Source organism: Macaca thibetana, chromosome 15, assembly GCF_024542745.1.
Source record: "Macaca thibetana thibetana isolate TM-01 chromosome 15, ASM2454274v1, whole genome shotgun sequence".
Classification (NCBI taxonomy): domain Eukaryota; kingdom Metazoa; phylum Chordata; class Mammalia; order Primates; family Cercopithecidae; genus Macaca; species Macaca thibetana.
This window is the reverse complement of record NC_065592.1, coordinates 1,497,567-1,511,789: the sequence shown is the minus strand read 5'-3', so window position 1 is coordinate 1,511,789 and position 14,223 is coordinate 1,497,567. Positions and strand designations below refer to the sequence as shown.

At 57.2% G+C, this 14,223-nt stretch overlaps 1 protein-coding gene across 2 annotated transcripts in view; it reads right to left on the bottom strand.

Annotated features, from left to right (window-relative positions):
* Positions 1 to 14,223, bottom strand: part of COL5A1 (collagen type V alpha 1 chain) — a 211,582-nt gene that overhangs the window by 117,840 nt on the left and 79,519 nt on the right. For both annotated transcript variants that reach the window (XM_050759704.1, XM_050759706.1), the window contains exons 5-9: positions 6,284 to 6,415; positions 4,881 to 5,018; positions 3,224 to 3,463; positions 1,890 to 2,057; positions 1,428 to 1,484 (exon numbers count right to left, since the gene is read on the bottom strand). In XM_050759704.1, the coding sequence (XP_050615661.1) occupies positions 1,428 to 1,484; positions 1,890 to 2,057; positions 3,224 to 3,463; positions 4,881 to 5,018; positions 6,284 to 6,415 (735 nt within the window). The remainder of the gene's footprint in view (positions 1 to 1,427; positions 1,485 to 1,889; positions 2,058 to 3,223; positions 3,464 to 4,880; positions 5,019 to 6,283; positions 6,416 to 14,223) is intronic.

Sequence of the window (14,223 nt, the reverse complement as noted above, 5' to 3'; positions counted from 1 at the left end):
ACCCCCAGAGAGCACTGGAAAGGGGCTCCGGTCTGAGAAAAGGATGTGTCTGTGGGCACTGGCAGGTCCTACCCCCGGGCTGGGCCTGCAGCAGGGGCATGGAGCCCCACGAGAGCCATCCAGACGCTTCCATAGGCCAGGAAGGGGTGAAGCCCTGGACCCTGGGAATTCCACCCCAGAGATGGGACACATCCCGTCTGCCCTGGCCACGGGCTTCAAACAGATTCCAAGGGGATAAATGCCTGCTAAGTGCCATCTGTCAAGGTTCCAACAGAATGTCCCCAGCTCTACAGGAGGGTGGTGGGTCACCATGACTCCACATTCCGGGAACCACAAGGTCACGGGGCTTCTGGGAGCCCCAAGGTGTATCCTGAGCTCAGCCCTCAGGAACGGAGCCCTGGCAGCAGAACAAACAGCCGCCCCCAGCCTCGCGACTGGCCGTGATGCAGGACGCGCACATCCTCCTGTGGGCACTTGGACAACATGGCAGGGTGGGCCTTGGTGCTGGCTCCTCCCTGCTCTCAGGTCGTGCCTACCACATGCAGCTGCCAGACTCCCTGCCCAGCTGTTCACGGGGCATCTTGCCCGCCGGCAGGGTGGGCGGGATGTCAAGACCTTGACCTTAGCGCCTCTGAGACCCCAGGGAGAAATGCAGGCCTCCCAGCCAGGCCATGACCCCCTGAGGGACAAGGACACCCCAGTGTGGGGCAGGGCCCCCACCAAACACGCCAACCCAGGAGGGGCATCTAGAATGTCCTCCGCTACAGTCCCACACTTGAGGGCATTATCAACAGTAACTTTTTAAACTCACCCATGATCTGATTACCTAACATAGTTGGGTTTTACTCAGCTGGAATTTCGGCACAGTGCTGTTTTATTTCATTATTTCAGCACAGTGCTGTTTTATTTCATTCCCTTGACAAAGTTTCATAAACAGTATTCCATGTTTCAACGGCTTCAGTAAACTTACTCCAAACGGTTGCATAACAGACGCGGAAAGTACAGCCATGTGTTAACTATTCCCTACCACTGCCGCGCGCATCTTTTACAAGGAATGGCCCATTTACATTCTCTCCTCCACCCCTCAAAGGGGACTCCACCTCTGCCTCGAAAGCGCTGAGCTGCTTTTCATCCCGGGTGAAACTGACAAGCACTGAGATGCTCAGAGCTCAGGTGCAGGACGGGCTGGGATCAGCACCTATCCCGCCCCCTCCATCATGGTCCAGAACATCCCCGACCTGAGGGGATTCTTCCCAAGTCCTGGTGACGAGTGGTGCGTGGACTCCACGAGACCAGGTGATTCCTCGAAGTGACCCAGTCCGCGCAGGTCCAGGGGCCCACGGACCTGGTCACGCCCTACACACCCCACTGTGCCCCCAAGCAGCAGACACCATGGCTTCAGGGAGAGAATGAGAAAATGTCCTCACCGGCTCGATGATTGCTGGTTCTCCCTTTTGGCCTTTCTCGCCCCGAGGTCCTCCAATCTGGGGGTGATAAAAGGCAGATGGAGAGAGAATCGTAGAGAAAAGTGAAAAAGAAAGTCCAGATTACACAAAATCTGCCCGATTTCACAAGGCGAGGGCACTATCGCAGTCAGGCGTCTCCCCAGGCCCAGAAGGATGGCAGGAGCGTGACAGAGGCCAGGCCCATGGAAGCCCATGAGACTACTAATGAAGAAACAGGCCCGGAGGAGAGCATGCCGTGATGCACACGTTATTCAGAGCAAATTCGAGGCACTGAGGTCTCTTTAAAAATAAAGTTTTGGGAACAGCATGCAACACTTGAGCTGCCCGTAGAGCCCCACCCCGAGGAGGCTCCTGGGCAGGAGCCCCCATGATGCCCCGCCAGCCCCCCAGCCCCACCTGGAATGGGGGCCTGCACCCTCTCACCCCTTCATAGATGGTATCCTGGTTCGCCGGCATTCCTGGCCCAATCTCCGACGGGGAGTTGGTGGGGTCATAGTAGGGGTCGTAGTAGTTCTCGTCAAGGTTCCTGATGGTTTCCTCAGTGAACTCCCCCTCCAAGTCATCCGCACCTTCCCCTGGAGGCGGAGCTGGCTGCAGAGGGAGAGGAAGGCGCAGGGTCACCTCACAAATGCACCAGGCACTGCCTCTCCATCAGACCCTGGGCAGGCACCATGGCTACCCAGTCAACCGGGCAGAGACCCCCCTCTGGGAGAGACCTCCTCTGAGGGCTCCAGGTCTGACAAATCCAGGACTTCAAGACCAGCGGCCTCCTAAGCTACACAATGCCTGGAGTCTGGAGTCCAACCCACAAGGAGAGGTCCTGTGTCCCCTGGCAGCCTCTTTATGCATCTTCTCCCTCCAACAAAAAAATCATCAGCCCAGATTGCCCTGGCACGAGGGCACACCACGGAGCTGGCACACCCATGCACCCGGGGACCTGCTCAGGCAGGGGCCCCACCCCACAGCCCCAGGGTCTTGCAATAATGCACTCCGAGTGCAGTGCTGCAGACGCAGGGTCTGGACCTGCTGGAACGGGGGCTCCTCTCAGGCAATGAAGATTCTGCATCACACAGCGGCTGCGTTAAGCATCGGCCATGTGCTACGTACTATGCAAGACTCCCCACGAATCTGAAAACTTCACAGCCCCCAGAGACAGGCTGTGTCAGTGCCATGATGGAAATGAGAACCCCGAGTTCCAGAGACGCCCGAGGTCCGGAGACGCCCGAGGTCCAGAGATGCCTGAGGTCCAGAGACACGGGCTCACTTTCCAAGGTCTCGGGCAGAGCTTTCAGGCCTGTCTGCTGACAGTCAGCCCCCGTCCCAGCCAGGGCGGCCCTAGCTCCTGCTTCGCTGTATTTATCTGGATCCTGGCTCCCAGGCCCGTCCTGCCTGGCCACACCCAGGCCACAGGCAGGGACTCTGTCCACAAGCCATCCCCGTCCTCATCCAATTTCCACTTGAACCCTCCAAGACCGGAAGGGCTCGGGTCATTCTACCCATTTTCCAGGCGAAAAATTGACCACACAGATCAACTCAGCAAGCCAGGGATTCCAAACTCGTTCAGCAATGGCCTCCCCTGGGGTGCATTACACCGCCCAGCTGCAAAGGGCCCAGGGCCAGGGTGTGGCGGGAACACAGGGGCCACCCGAGGACACCAAGGTGAGAACTGGAGTAAGAAGGGAGCTCAGCACTGTGGCCCCAGCCCTGGCCCTTGGCCTGCTGCCCCAGACCAAATCAATGGGAAGGAAAGAAATTACGTAGGAGGAGTTAGAGGTGCCGGCGGTGCTGGTGGGAATCTCGGCCCCGGCGCCTGGATCTGTGGGCTGGTCGGGGTTCTCCTCCCCCTCGCCATAGGTGAGGTCCTCGTAAGGCGAGGGAGTGTAGTAGTCCTCGATGGGCAGGTAGTCATAGTCCCCGATGCCGGGGTCCTCTTCCTTCCCAGCCGCTTCACTGGTTTCAGGCGTGGGAGCTGCTTCCGTGGGGGTCGGGGTCAGCTCCTGGCAGCCAAGGGCAGAGACAGCGGGAGTCAGGGAGGAAGCTGGCAGCGGAGCCAGGCCTGGGACTTGCCGCATGTCCGGGTGCAACGGACATGCATCTCAGTGGCATCTCAGTGGCAACGCCCGGAGCCCTGGGCTGTCAAGAGGCCCAGAGGCTCAGTGCAGGGGCTGCCCCCATCCACGGGGGTTGGGGGCAGAGCAAGTGGGAAGAAGGCGGCCCAGCTGCGAGCCCCCAGTCACCAAGCATGCTCGGAATGGACTCAAACCCACCCAGTTACACACCAGAAAAGGGCGAATCATATATCAATATTTAAAAAAACAAAAGTAGCCAAACATTCCAGGCTCTCAGAGCGATGTGAGATGACCAGATCACCTTTCCCTAGAAGGATACAGACACGCTCACATACACAGGTTCATGCACACCCGTGCCTGCGCGCACACACGCTCACACACACTCACACACATGCTCACACACACTCACACACACACGCGCTCACACACACACAGGCTCATGCACACCCGTGCCTGCGCGCACACACGCTCACACACACACACACTCACACACATGCAGGCTCATGCACACCCGTGCCCGCACGCACACACGCTCACACACACTCACACACACGCTCACACACACACATGCAGTTTCATGCACACCCGTGCCTGCATGCGCACACACACACACACGCTCACACACACACGCTCACACACATGCAGGCTCATGCACACACATGCCTGCGTGCCACATGCTCACACACACTCTTTCATGCACACACGCACACCGCCCATGCTCACGCCCCACCCTCTTTACCGCTGACAATGGCTCTGAGGCTGGACAGCCTCCCTCCCCAGCAGAGCACCCACCCATCCCCACTCCTGCATGGGGCCCGAGCCCTGCTAGGCGTGGCCCTCCAGCTCTCATGGCTGCTCACACACCCTCACAACGGTCCCCAATTTCAGAGGTGAGGGGGTGACAGCCCAGAGAGGGGAGGACCCAAGGCTGACCTCAGACTGCATCACCCCCCGCCCGGGGAGCCCCTGAGCTCTCCTCTCTCCTCTCCCACCACAGCTACACCTACACTTGAGGAACCCAAGAACCAAACTCATCCTGGGCCTGCTCGAGCCCTGTGCCTGGTACAGGGTGGGGACCGGGGCCAGGGCCCAGAGATGCTGGTGGATACTCCCCTGTATACCTTGCATCTCCCAACATCCTCCTCACGGCGGAAAGCCCAATGCTCCCCGTGACGGCAAAGCTTACACAGCCCGCAACAGCCGGCTCCCTCACTGAGCTGCCCCCGCAACCTTCAGCAGACAGCCCCTAACCCTCCACCCTGACACGACCTCTCTCAGCCTCGCCCTCCTCTGCACCACAGCCTTGAGAGACCCAGCCCAACCCAGTCCCCCGCTCAGCACAGACCTCGGGGACTGCTGTGGTTTCTTTGGCAGCTTCCACGGGCTTCTTGCTGGGGGTGGGCTCCTTCCCCAGGTCTTCGGGGTCTTCATAGTAGGGGTATTCGTAGTAATACGTCTCACCCTCGCCGTCTCCTTCCGTGTACTGAAAGCGAATTGCGGCCCCGTGAGGAAGCAGCGAGCCCACAGGGCGACCAGCCTGCTGTCCTTCTGCAACCTCCAGATTTGGCTGGGAAGATTGCACGCCACGACGCCCCGTCCAGCCCCAGGCGTGAACCTCCCTGTGGGTCCCCAGCTGGGGTTCCTCCCTCTCCAGCTCCTTGGAAAGCTGACGCAGCCTCATCAGAAGCACAAGGGAGAAAGCGGGGGGGACACCAGGTCCCCTTGAGCAGTCAGAGAAAGATGAGCCCTCAAAGGTGAAGGCCTCTGGCCCTTTGGAACCCAGGCCAGAACAACTAACAGAATGGCAGGCTGTGCAGCCGTCACCACGTCACCAGCAGGCTCCCGGGCCTTCAGCCCCAAGCCTCAAAGCCCAGGGACCCCATGGGAGGGGCTTCACTGGGACAAAGCAGGCCTCGTCCTGAGCCCATTCCCATACCAGGAGCTGGGAGGTGACTGGCAGGAGGCCGGGGCAGCAGAGACTCAGCTGGGAGCTCTGTCCAGCCCCTCCTGGGGTTCGTAAGATGTGGCCTGGGCCACGGGGTTCCACAGCTTCCTGAAAGCTACCCTTCCTTCTCTCCTGACTGGTGGTGAAAGAAGGAAGACCCAAGGAGAAATAAACAAGATTTAATATTACGGATGAGAAATGAGAGGCAATGGGCCCAGGGTATGGGCAAGCATTTTCATGCAGAGGTGATAGAAAGAACTGCAAATAAGATAAACTGCAGCGCCACGAGGGTGGGGGGCGGGAGGGGGAGGAAAGCTGACCCATGGACATGGCGGGTCCCAGGAAGAGGGACAAAGGTGTCAGGCACGTGGCTGCCACTCTACAGCACACTCTACACTCAAAGGATCCGAGGGCTGGCCATTCTACAGTAGACAAGCTCAGGCTCCGTCCTCTTTGGCAAGCTGCACATGGCCCCTCCGGGGACACCTGTGGCATCCGTGCTCACAAATACCCCATCAAGGTCAAGCCCAAGGGTGAGAGAGCACTGGGCGTTCATCATCAAGGAGCTTGTTCAAAAGGTTAAAGGAGAGGGTTATTGATGACAAACGCTGTGACCCTATCATTCTGGGCAGTGCTATTTAGTAAAGTGAGTCAGATATCCCAATGTTTACTTCCTGAGTCCCTCTGAATTCTCACCCAATGGATTTATTTAAAATAAGGGTCCCATGGCTTATGTGTCCCTTCACCAACCATCCCAAGTAGTCTGCTCTCGCCCCCCAAGATCCCAGCCAGAGTTAACTCACATATTCATCTGGATTGGGGTCCTGTGACTGTGGGGTGTCAGGTACTGCAGTGTCACAGTCAGGGCTATAGTGCTCGCAGTAATCATAAGCTGCGCGGTGGTCCGAGACAAAGAGCAGCTGCTGGATGTCACCCTGGAAAAGAACAGATGCGCATGAAAAAGCAGCTCACAGAGCACTCGCGTGGGGACCTGGGAGACACAGCCCCATGTCTTGAAGCAGGGCAAAGTCCAGACCAAGCCACAAGATGAGCTTGTCCTCAGAGCCAAACATTCGCCCTAGAAGCTGCCACTCACAAAAGACACTCAAGCTAGGCTGGCCCATCCAACCACCCATCCATCCATTTACTCGTCCATCTACCCATCCATCCATCCATCCATCCATCCATCCATCCATCCACCCACTCATTCATTCATCCATTCACCCATCTATCCACCTATCCATCTGCATCTACCTTCCATCCATCCACCCATCCACCCATCCATCCATCTATCCATCCATTCACCCATTCACCCGTCTATCTATCCATCCATAAACCCTCTATCCATCCACCCGTCTGTCCACTCATTCACTCATCCATCCATCCATGCATCCATCCATCTGCATATATACATCCTTCCATCCATCCATCCATCCAACCATCCATCCATTCACTCATCCATCTACCCATCCATCCATCCACTCATTCATTCATCCACTCACCCATCTATCTACCTATCCATCTACATCTACCAATTCTTCCATCCATTCACCCACCCATCTATTCATCCATCCACCCATCCATCCATCTATCCATCCATTCACCCATTCACCCGTCTATCCATCCATAAACCCTCTATCCATCCACCCATCTGTCCACTCATTCACTCATCCATCCATCCATGCATCCATCCATCTGCATATATACATCCTTCCATCCATCTATCCATCCATCCATCCATTCACTCATCCATCTACCCATCCATCCATCCACTCATTCATCCGCTCACCCATCTATCCACCTTTCCATCTACATCTACCAATCCTTCCATGCATTCACCCATCCATCCATCACTCATCCACCCATCCATCCATGTATCCATCCATTCACCCATTCATCTGTCTATCCATCCATCCATTAAACCCCCTCTATCAATCCACTCCTCCATCCATCTGTCCACTCATTCACTTATCCATCCATGCATCCATCCATCTGCATATATACATCCTTCCATTCATCTATCCATCCATCCACTCATCCTTCCACCCATTCACCCATCCATCCACTCATCCATTCATCCATCTACCTATCCACCTGTACATCCATCCACCCAGCCATCTATCCACTCATTAATTCATCTATCTATCTATTCATCTAGGTACATCCATCCTTCCATCCTTTTGTCCATCCCTCTACCCATCCTTCCACCCATCCACCCATCCATTCATCTGTCTATCCACCCATCTACCCACCCACCCATCAATCCACCACCCATTCACTCATCCATTTATCAGACACCTGTTAAACACCTGCCAGATGCCAGTGCAATGCTGGCAGCTTTTGCCTCTTGTGAGAAACAGCCTGCACTCTCACCCACCCTAGACCCCAAGGGCTTGGAGGTACCCTGCCTCCTTTGCCATTACCCCTCAACCACTGGGGGAGAGAGTATTTTTAAAGAGGTGATGTCTGGTTTCTCAAAAAGTTAAAACTAGAATTACCATATGACCCAGTAATTCCAATCTCAGGAACTGAAACAGATGCATATACAATTCACCCAAATCAGTTCACCCTCCAAACAAAGCAGGTACTCAAACAAATAAATGTATACAAGTGTTCATAGTAGCATTAGTCACAATGGCCAAGAGATAAATGCAACCCACATGCCTACCGACCGATAAATGGATAAAAAGAGTGTGGTATGCGCATAGAGCGGAACATTATTCAACCATAAAACAGACGGAAGTACTGACCCACACTACAAGGCAGATGAATCCACGCTGCTAATAACTAAACTCTTGGGTTCATTGTGAGCAGCCTACAGTCTGACTGTGTCAGCCAGGAAAAGCATGCAAGCACGTATTCCTTCTTCCTCTAACCACAATGTGTAGACAATTTATTTCATTATTCTCTGACCACGATGTGTGCACAGGAGAAACAAAAGGGCTGCTACTAGGAATAAGAAACGCAGGTCTCATAAACGCTATCTGCAGATATGAAGATGACAGGCATGCTAGGTGTCACCCTGGGTGTTTCAAAGCAGAGGATCTTTTGACCATAATCAGACGCATAGAAGCCGACCAATATAGTAATGATTACAACAATGAGTGATGACGATTTAGATCATGTTGACCACAGATCAAGTACTAGGCAAACAGCCTGCACATGGTCTTTCTGTGCCCTCAAGAACCCTATGAATTGTGTCCCCTAATCCCCACTCTACAGCAGAGGAAACTGAGGCCCTGTGAGGTCACCTGTCCAGGGTCCCCCAGCGGGTGGGGCAGGATCAGCCCAAGGCAGCCTGCAAGGTTCCAACCACTACACACCCCACCGCACTCAAGGGAGGGAAAGAACACGGAGGACCATGTCTGGGTGCTGGAATCCTGTCACTGGAGACAGCGCTGCAGGCAAGGGGAATTGAGGCAGGGCCAGGTGCTGAGTGCTCTGGGTCTGGAGCCCATCTTGCCACCCTGCATCACATCTGCACACTTTTCCAGAGCCACAATACCCAGCGGGCTGCAGGGTCAGAGTGCCCAACCCCATCTGGAGGACGGCACGTTCTCCACGGTTCATCCGAGCCTGGTTCATCCGAGCCTTCACTCCATCCAGGCAGAGGCACCACCTCCCCCGGCCGAGGACCCTCTCTGGGCCAGGAGGAGTCTAGTGACAGCTTTGTCTCTGCCATGAAGACGCTGGCCTGCAGCCGCGGTGGCTGTGACGTGGCTTTGTGCTGTGTACTTCTGACCCTGGTGAGTCACCCTCAGCCCCAGGGTGCCAGTGTTCTGGAAAGGGCTGGGGGACATTCACAGCTGTGACCTCTCAGCGCACACCCGCCATTGTTCCGAGGGCTGCTCTCTTCCACGAAGACCCTTGGTGTGAGGGTCTGGCCACAGCAAGACAGGCACTGAGACTTGGATGGAGCGGGTGGGAGGACCACAAGCACTGCACACACGGGTGGGGCGGAGGGAACCCCAGCCCGCAGGCACGCTCGGAAAAGCAGCAAGCTCTGTGTTGCCAGACAGGCCCGGCCCGCACACCAGCTCCGCCGCTGCCGGGCTGTGTGGCCTGGGATAAGCCTGCTCACACACGCCTCTCTGCTCCCCGCTTTCTCTCTGAAAAAATTAGCATAAAATAGCGGCATTCACCTCACAGAGCTGTGGAGTCCTCCAGGCAAAACTCCTTGTGTATACAGAAGGCACTCAATAAGTAATGCAAAAGATTTTGAGGTCAATGGGGGAAGGCGTGTGCTCAGGAAAAGCCCTGAGTGGGCAGCAGGTTTGGAGGAACTGGGCGTCAGCACGGGGCTGACGCAGGATGCAGGGTGGGGCCCAACAGCAGGTGTGAGAGGGTGGCAGGGAAGAGGCCACAGCAGCCAGGACAGTGCTCCTGAGAGGGGAGGGAGCGGTACGAGGCAGGATCCGAGTGGAGGACCTCGGGGCTCAACAGGAAATGGATCTCAGCACCAAAAAGGGGAAGGAAGTGGCGTATGTGTCTGTGGTTACGGTGGGTGACCCCAACCTATGTTTAAAAACCTCAAACGATGAGCGAGGAGCTCAGAACCCTCCCCAAGCCCACCCGACTCTCCAGGCAGCTCTGCCAGGTGTAAAGTTTCTGCTCCTGGCTTCAGCCACACATCCACATCCACACCTGCCTCTGGGTCACAGGCAGACGGACCCACCTTTCTCAGCGCCACTGTGCCACAGCCCAGCCCTACAGCCCTTCTGCCCACCTGCCCCTGCCTCGCCCCATCCAGAAGGGTGCAGCCAGGGTTCTGAGGTCCGCCCAGTGCCTGGGTGCCCGCCAGCACCCGTTCCCTTGCAGGACTCAGGACTCACAAGGGAAATTTCGGTCACCTCCATTTAACAGATAGAAAGAAGGGGTTGAGACAGGAGACATCACTGGCCCCAACTGCAGAACCACAGAAGCAGTGGCCAGGACCTGGAACCTGGGCGTGCAGCGGGGCCCCCGACACTAGCTGACCCAGCCCTGTCTCCCCTGTCCCCACATCTCAGAACAGATGGAGCAGCACAGACAGAGACGGGTGCTCCTCCCGCAGGCCTCAGCCCCAGAGCATGGAGCGTCCTTGGCCGCCGCGTACCTACCGCCTCATCTGAAGTTTCAGGGACTGTAACCCCCAGCATCACCCCACATCATGGACAGCACTGCCGAGCCCCCTCCAACCCAGGTCCTTCCTCTCCGCAGGATGCCTCAGGACAGTGGTGCAGGAAGCCGCTGAGGGTTGGCGGTTGTCGGGAGCTGAGCTTGCACCTGTTCCCTGGGCTGGGGCATCTGCCGGGCTGAGGAGGGCACTGGGTGACAGGTTCCTCTCCTTCCAGACTTCACCTCAGGGGCTGTGGCCCACAGAGGGACAGAGCACGGGGACGGGAAGTGACCGAAGACAGCTACCTGCTGTTCCCTCCTGCCCCTGAGACCTCATCACAGTAAACTGGGGGCATTCTGAGGAGGAAGCAAGAGTGGGGCCCTGATGAGCACAGCCCTCAGCATTTCACACCTTCCCTCCCCGACGCCAACCCTCAAACGGGATGCCCTACTCTCCACCCCTTGAGGCCAGCGCAGCTGCCCACCTGCCCCACCTCCCTCTCCCTCTCCCTCCCTCTTTCTCCTTCTCTTTCTCCCGCATCAGAGGATCCTGGCCCATGTTTCAAATTCTCCAGAAGACAAGGAGGAACAGTGAATCAAAACCACACATTTTTACTAAGCAACATGACTTCTGGATCAAATTTCATCCAATTCAAATAAAATATGTTCTCCTTTCAACTGGCAATTTGACATCTGAATATACGCTCTCCAAAGGCACTTCAAAGAAGGAAGAGAAGCCTCGGGGGCCTTCAGGGGCAGCTGTGGTCCTGGGCCCTGGTGCACCCCTGGATCCAGCTCTGCTTCCCCGGAAGCCCCAAGCTCCTCGGATCATGGGTGTGTCCGGCACACCCCCATACACCAGGGTGTCCAGCATGGTGGCCATACCTTACAGGTCCTGCATAAGGTGCTGGTGCTGGTCTCAGTGCATGTGGGCACACAGCACCCAGGCACACCAGCACGGCCATCAGGGCCCAAGGCTAGGTAATGAACACCCACAAAGGGAGACAAAGCCTGAGGTGTCCCCAGGTGCCCTGCGCTCTGATCCCAGGCTGACCTGGCCCTCAGCCAGCCCTACGTTGTGGCCTGCCCGCCACGCCCCCAGATTGCAGCCATGAATAGGCAATAAGTAGGACCAGGCGTGAGGCCTCTTCACTTCAGTGCCCCCTCCTCTCTGCAAATGCACCTGCTTCGTTCGAATCATCGCCCACCAAATCCTCAGGTGGGTTTTCACACTAGTAAGAGCCGGTGTGTTCTGTGGGCACCACTGCCAAAGGGCAAGGGTCTGCCCAGCCCACACCACCCCCGTGGAGAAGGAGAAACCGAGGCGCAGGTGCTAAGGCTTGGGCTCAGAGTGCTACAGAAGCAGGGTCGCTCTAGATCTGGGTCCTGGCCCAGGGCTCTTTCCAGCCCACCCACTGCTTCTTCCCTACACATGCAGGTGAGGGAGAGGGCCCTGAACACCTGGGTACCCAGCAAGGCTGTCGACGAGCAGGAGCTTCTCTGCAGGTCCCCAGGCAGATGGGGCCGTGGTGAGGGATCTGCTCCAGGCTCCAACACGGAGCACATGCCTGCCCTGAAGCCCAGCAGGCTCCCACAGGCCAGCCTCATGGCTGCACGAGCTTTCACTGCTTCTGTGCCACCTCCCAGGCAGGGCTGAGAAAAGGGCTCCGTGATGTCTGCACCCCAACATCTGCCCCCCAGCAGACCCCCACAAGGACTGGGAGGAGGAGGAGCTGAAGCTGACGCAAAGGCTGTAACCCACTCTGCAGGACTCCGGTGAGATACCTGCCTCTGCCCTGGGCCGCCCCTGGGGCCACCTGATTCTTGCAAGTCCAGAGGCCCCGGTGCATGGGACTTCCGGCTCTGCCCTCGGGGCTGTGGGTTGGTGGCTAGTTCACTGCTCAGAGCAGAGACGAGATAGTGATGGGATCCAAACACAGTCATGGAGGGCCATGGGGTGACGAGAGGCACTGAACAGCCCTAATGGGGTTATAGGGGGTCCTGGGCAACCCTGTATGGGTACTATGGGGAGGTTACAGGGTGGTCCCAGATGGGGTACTATGGGGGAGCCTGGGCAGCCCTGGATAGGGGTGCCATGGCGGGGACACCTGACAGCTCTGGATGGGGATAGTTGAGGGGACCCTTGAGGGGTACCATGGGGGGACCTGGATGGGGACAGTGGGGGCCACACTGAAGTCCTCCTGCATCCCTGAGACCCGTGTCCATCACTGTCCTGGTGAAAGATGTGATGGGTCCAAGGTGGACAGAAGCTTCTTCCCTGACACTCACACGCAGCCACACACTGTGTCCTACCCAGCAGGTGACACCCGCGGAACCCTGGGACCCCCGGAGGCTCCATGGAGTGTGTCTGGGGAGTCCTGGGATTCAGGAGCCATAAATGCTCATGAGATTCTAAGATGCAGCCAGGACTGGAGCCGCCCCTCACAGACCTCAAAGGCAGCCGTGGATGCGGGAACGCCCCTCCTTCTGTCAGTGGTACCCAGGCAGTTCCTGAGCCTGCGCTCCTCCTTCTGGAACGTTCACTCAGAGTCAGCTCCTCTCTGGAAGCCAGGCTGGCATGTGGAGACGTCCAGCCCAGCCACCTACCAGCCAGGCAACCAGCCCCTGGAAGCCACCGTCTCCCCATTTCATCGCAGGAAATCTCAGCCTCCCCTGACCCCCTCTAGGCTGTGTGGACCAGACACACAGCTCTGCCTGAAGCTCAAGAAAGCCCTAGGCAGAGATCTGCCCCAGTGCCCTCAGAATCCTTCTCAACCCAGGGCTTCCGGCAGCCACTGCCCACTGTGCTGGAGAGGGCACGCCACCCTGGCCGCTAGAATCTGGCACACACCGTCTTTCAAATACAAAACTAGGATCGTAACTTCATGTTGCATGCTGAGAGCACTTTCACAATATGCCTCCTGTGATGCGAAACCAAGCTCCCAACTACAGACCAGGAAAATCGGACAACGAAGCCACCTCTCCTGGCGAAGCCTTGCCCGGCACTGGCTGGTGGGAGGTGCTGGCGACCTGGAAAAAGGGCCCGGGGCTGGTGGGCAGCCCCTGCTTGGGCTTGGGTGTGCTCATGGTTTTTCAGGGGACAGGGACAGGAAACTGGAGCTTGGGACTGGGTCACAATGCACATGCGCAGCCAAAGAAATCCCAGAGAGACCTCAGCCTGTAGCCTTCCAGGACCCAACCCTGGGCCTCTAAGAGGTTGGGTCAGAATTGTCCCGTGGGTCATGCCCTGACCCTTCCTGAGGCACTGAGGCACCCCAGGAATTTCTTAGCTGCAGCTGCCCTCTCAGACAGGTGGGCTCTGACCCCAAGAACCTGCAAGCAGCTTGACCACGACCTCAGAAAGGCCCATGGTCCCCACAGTCCCCCTCCCAGGTGCCATCAGAGCCTCTGGCACACAAGCACATGGAGCCAACCTGATGCCCTGCCCAGCAGTGGCCCATGGCTCTCCTCTGATGTCACATCCAACTGCCGGGTGTCATGGCACACGCCCCATCCCTGAGCAGGGCAGTAGATGTCACTCCCGACCTTCCTCAGACACGCCCCTTCTCCACCCTTCATTGCTCCTTTCTCCCCATCCTCCATCCTCCATCCTCCTACCAATGATGGCAGCTGCCTCCTTCCTGAG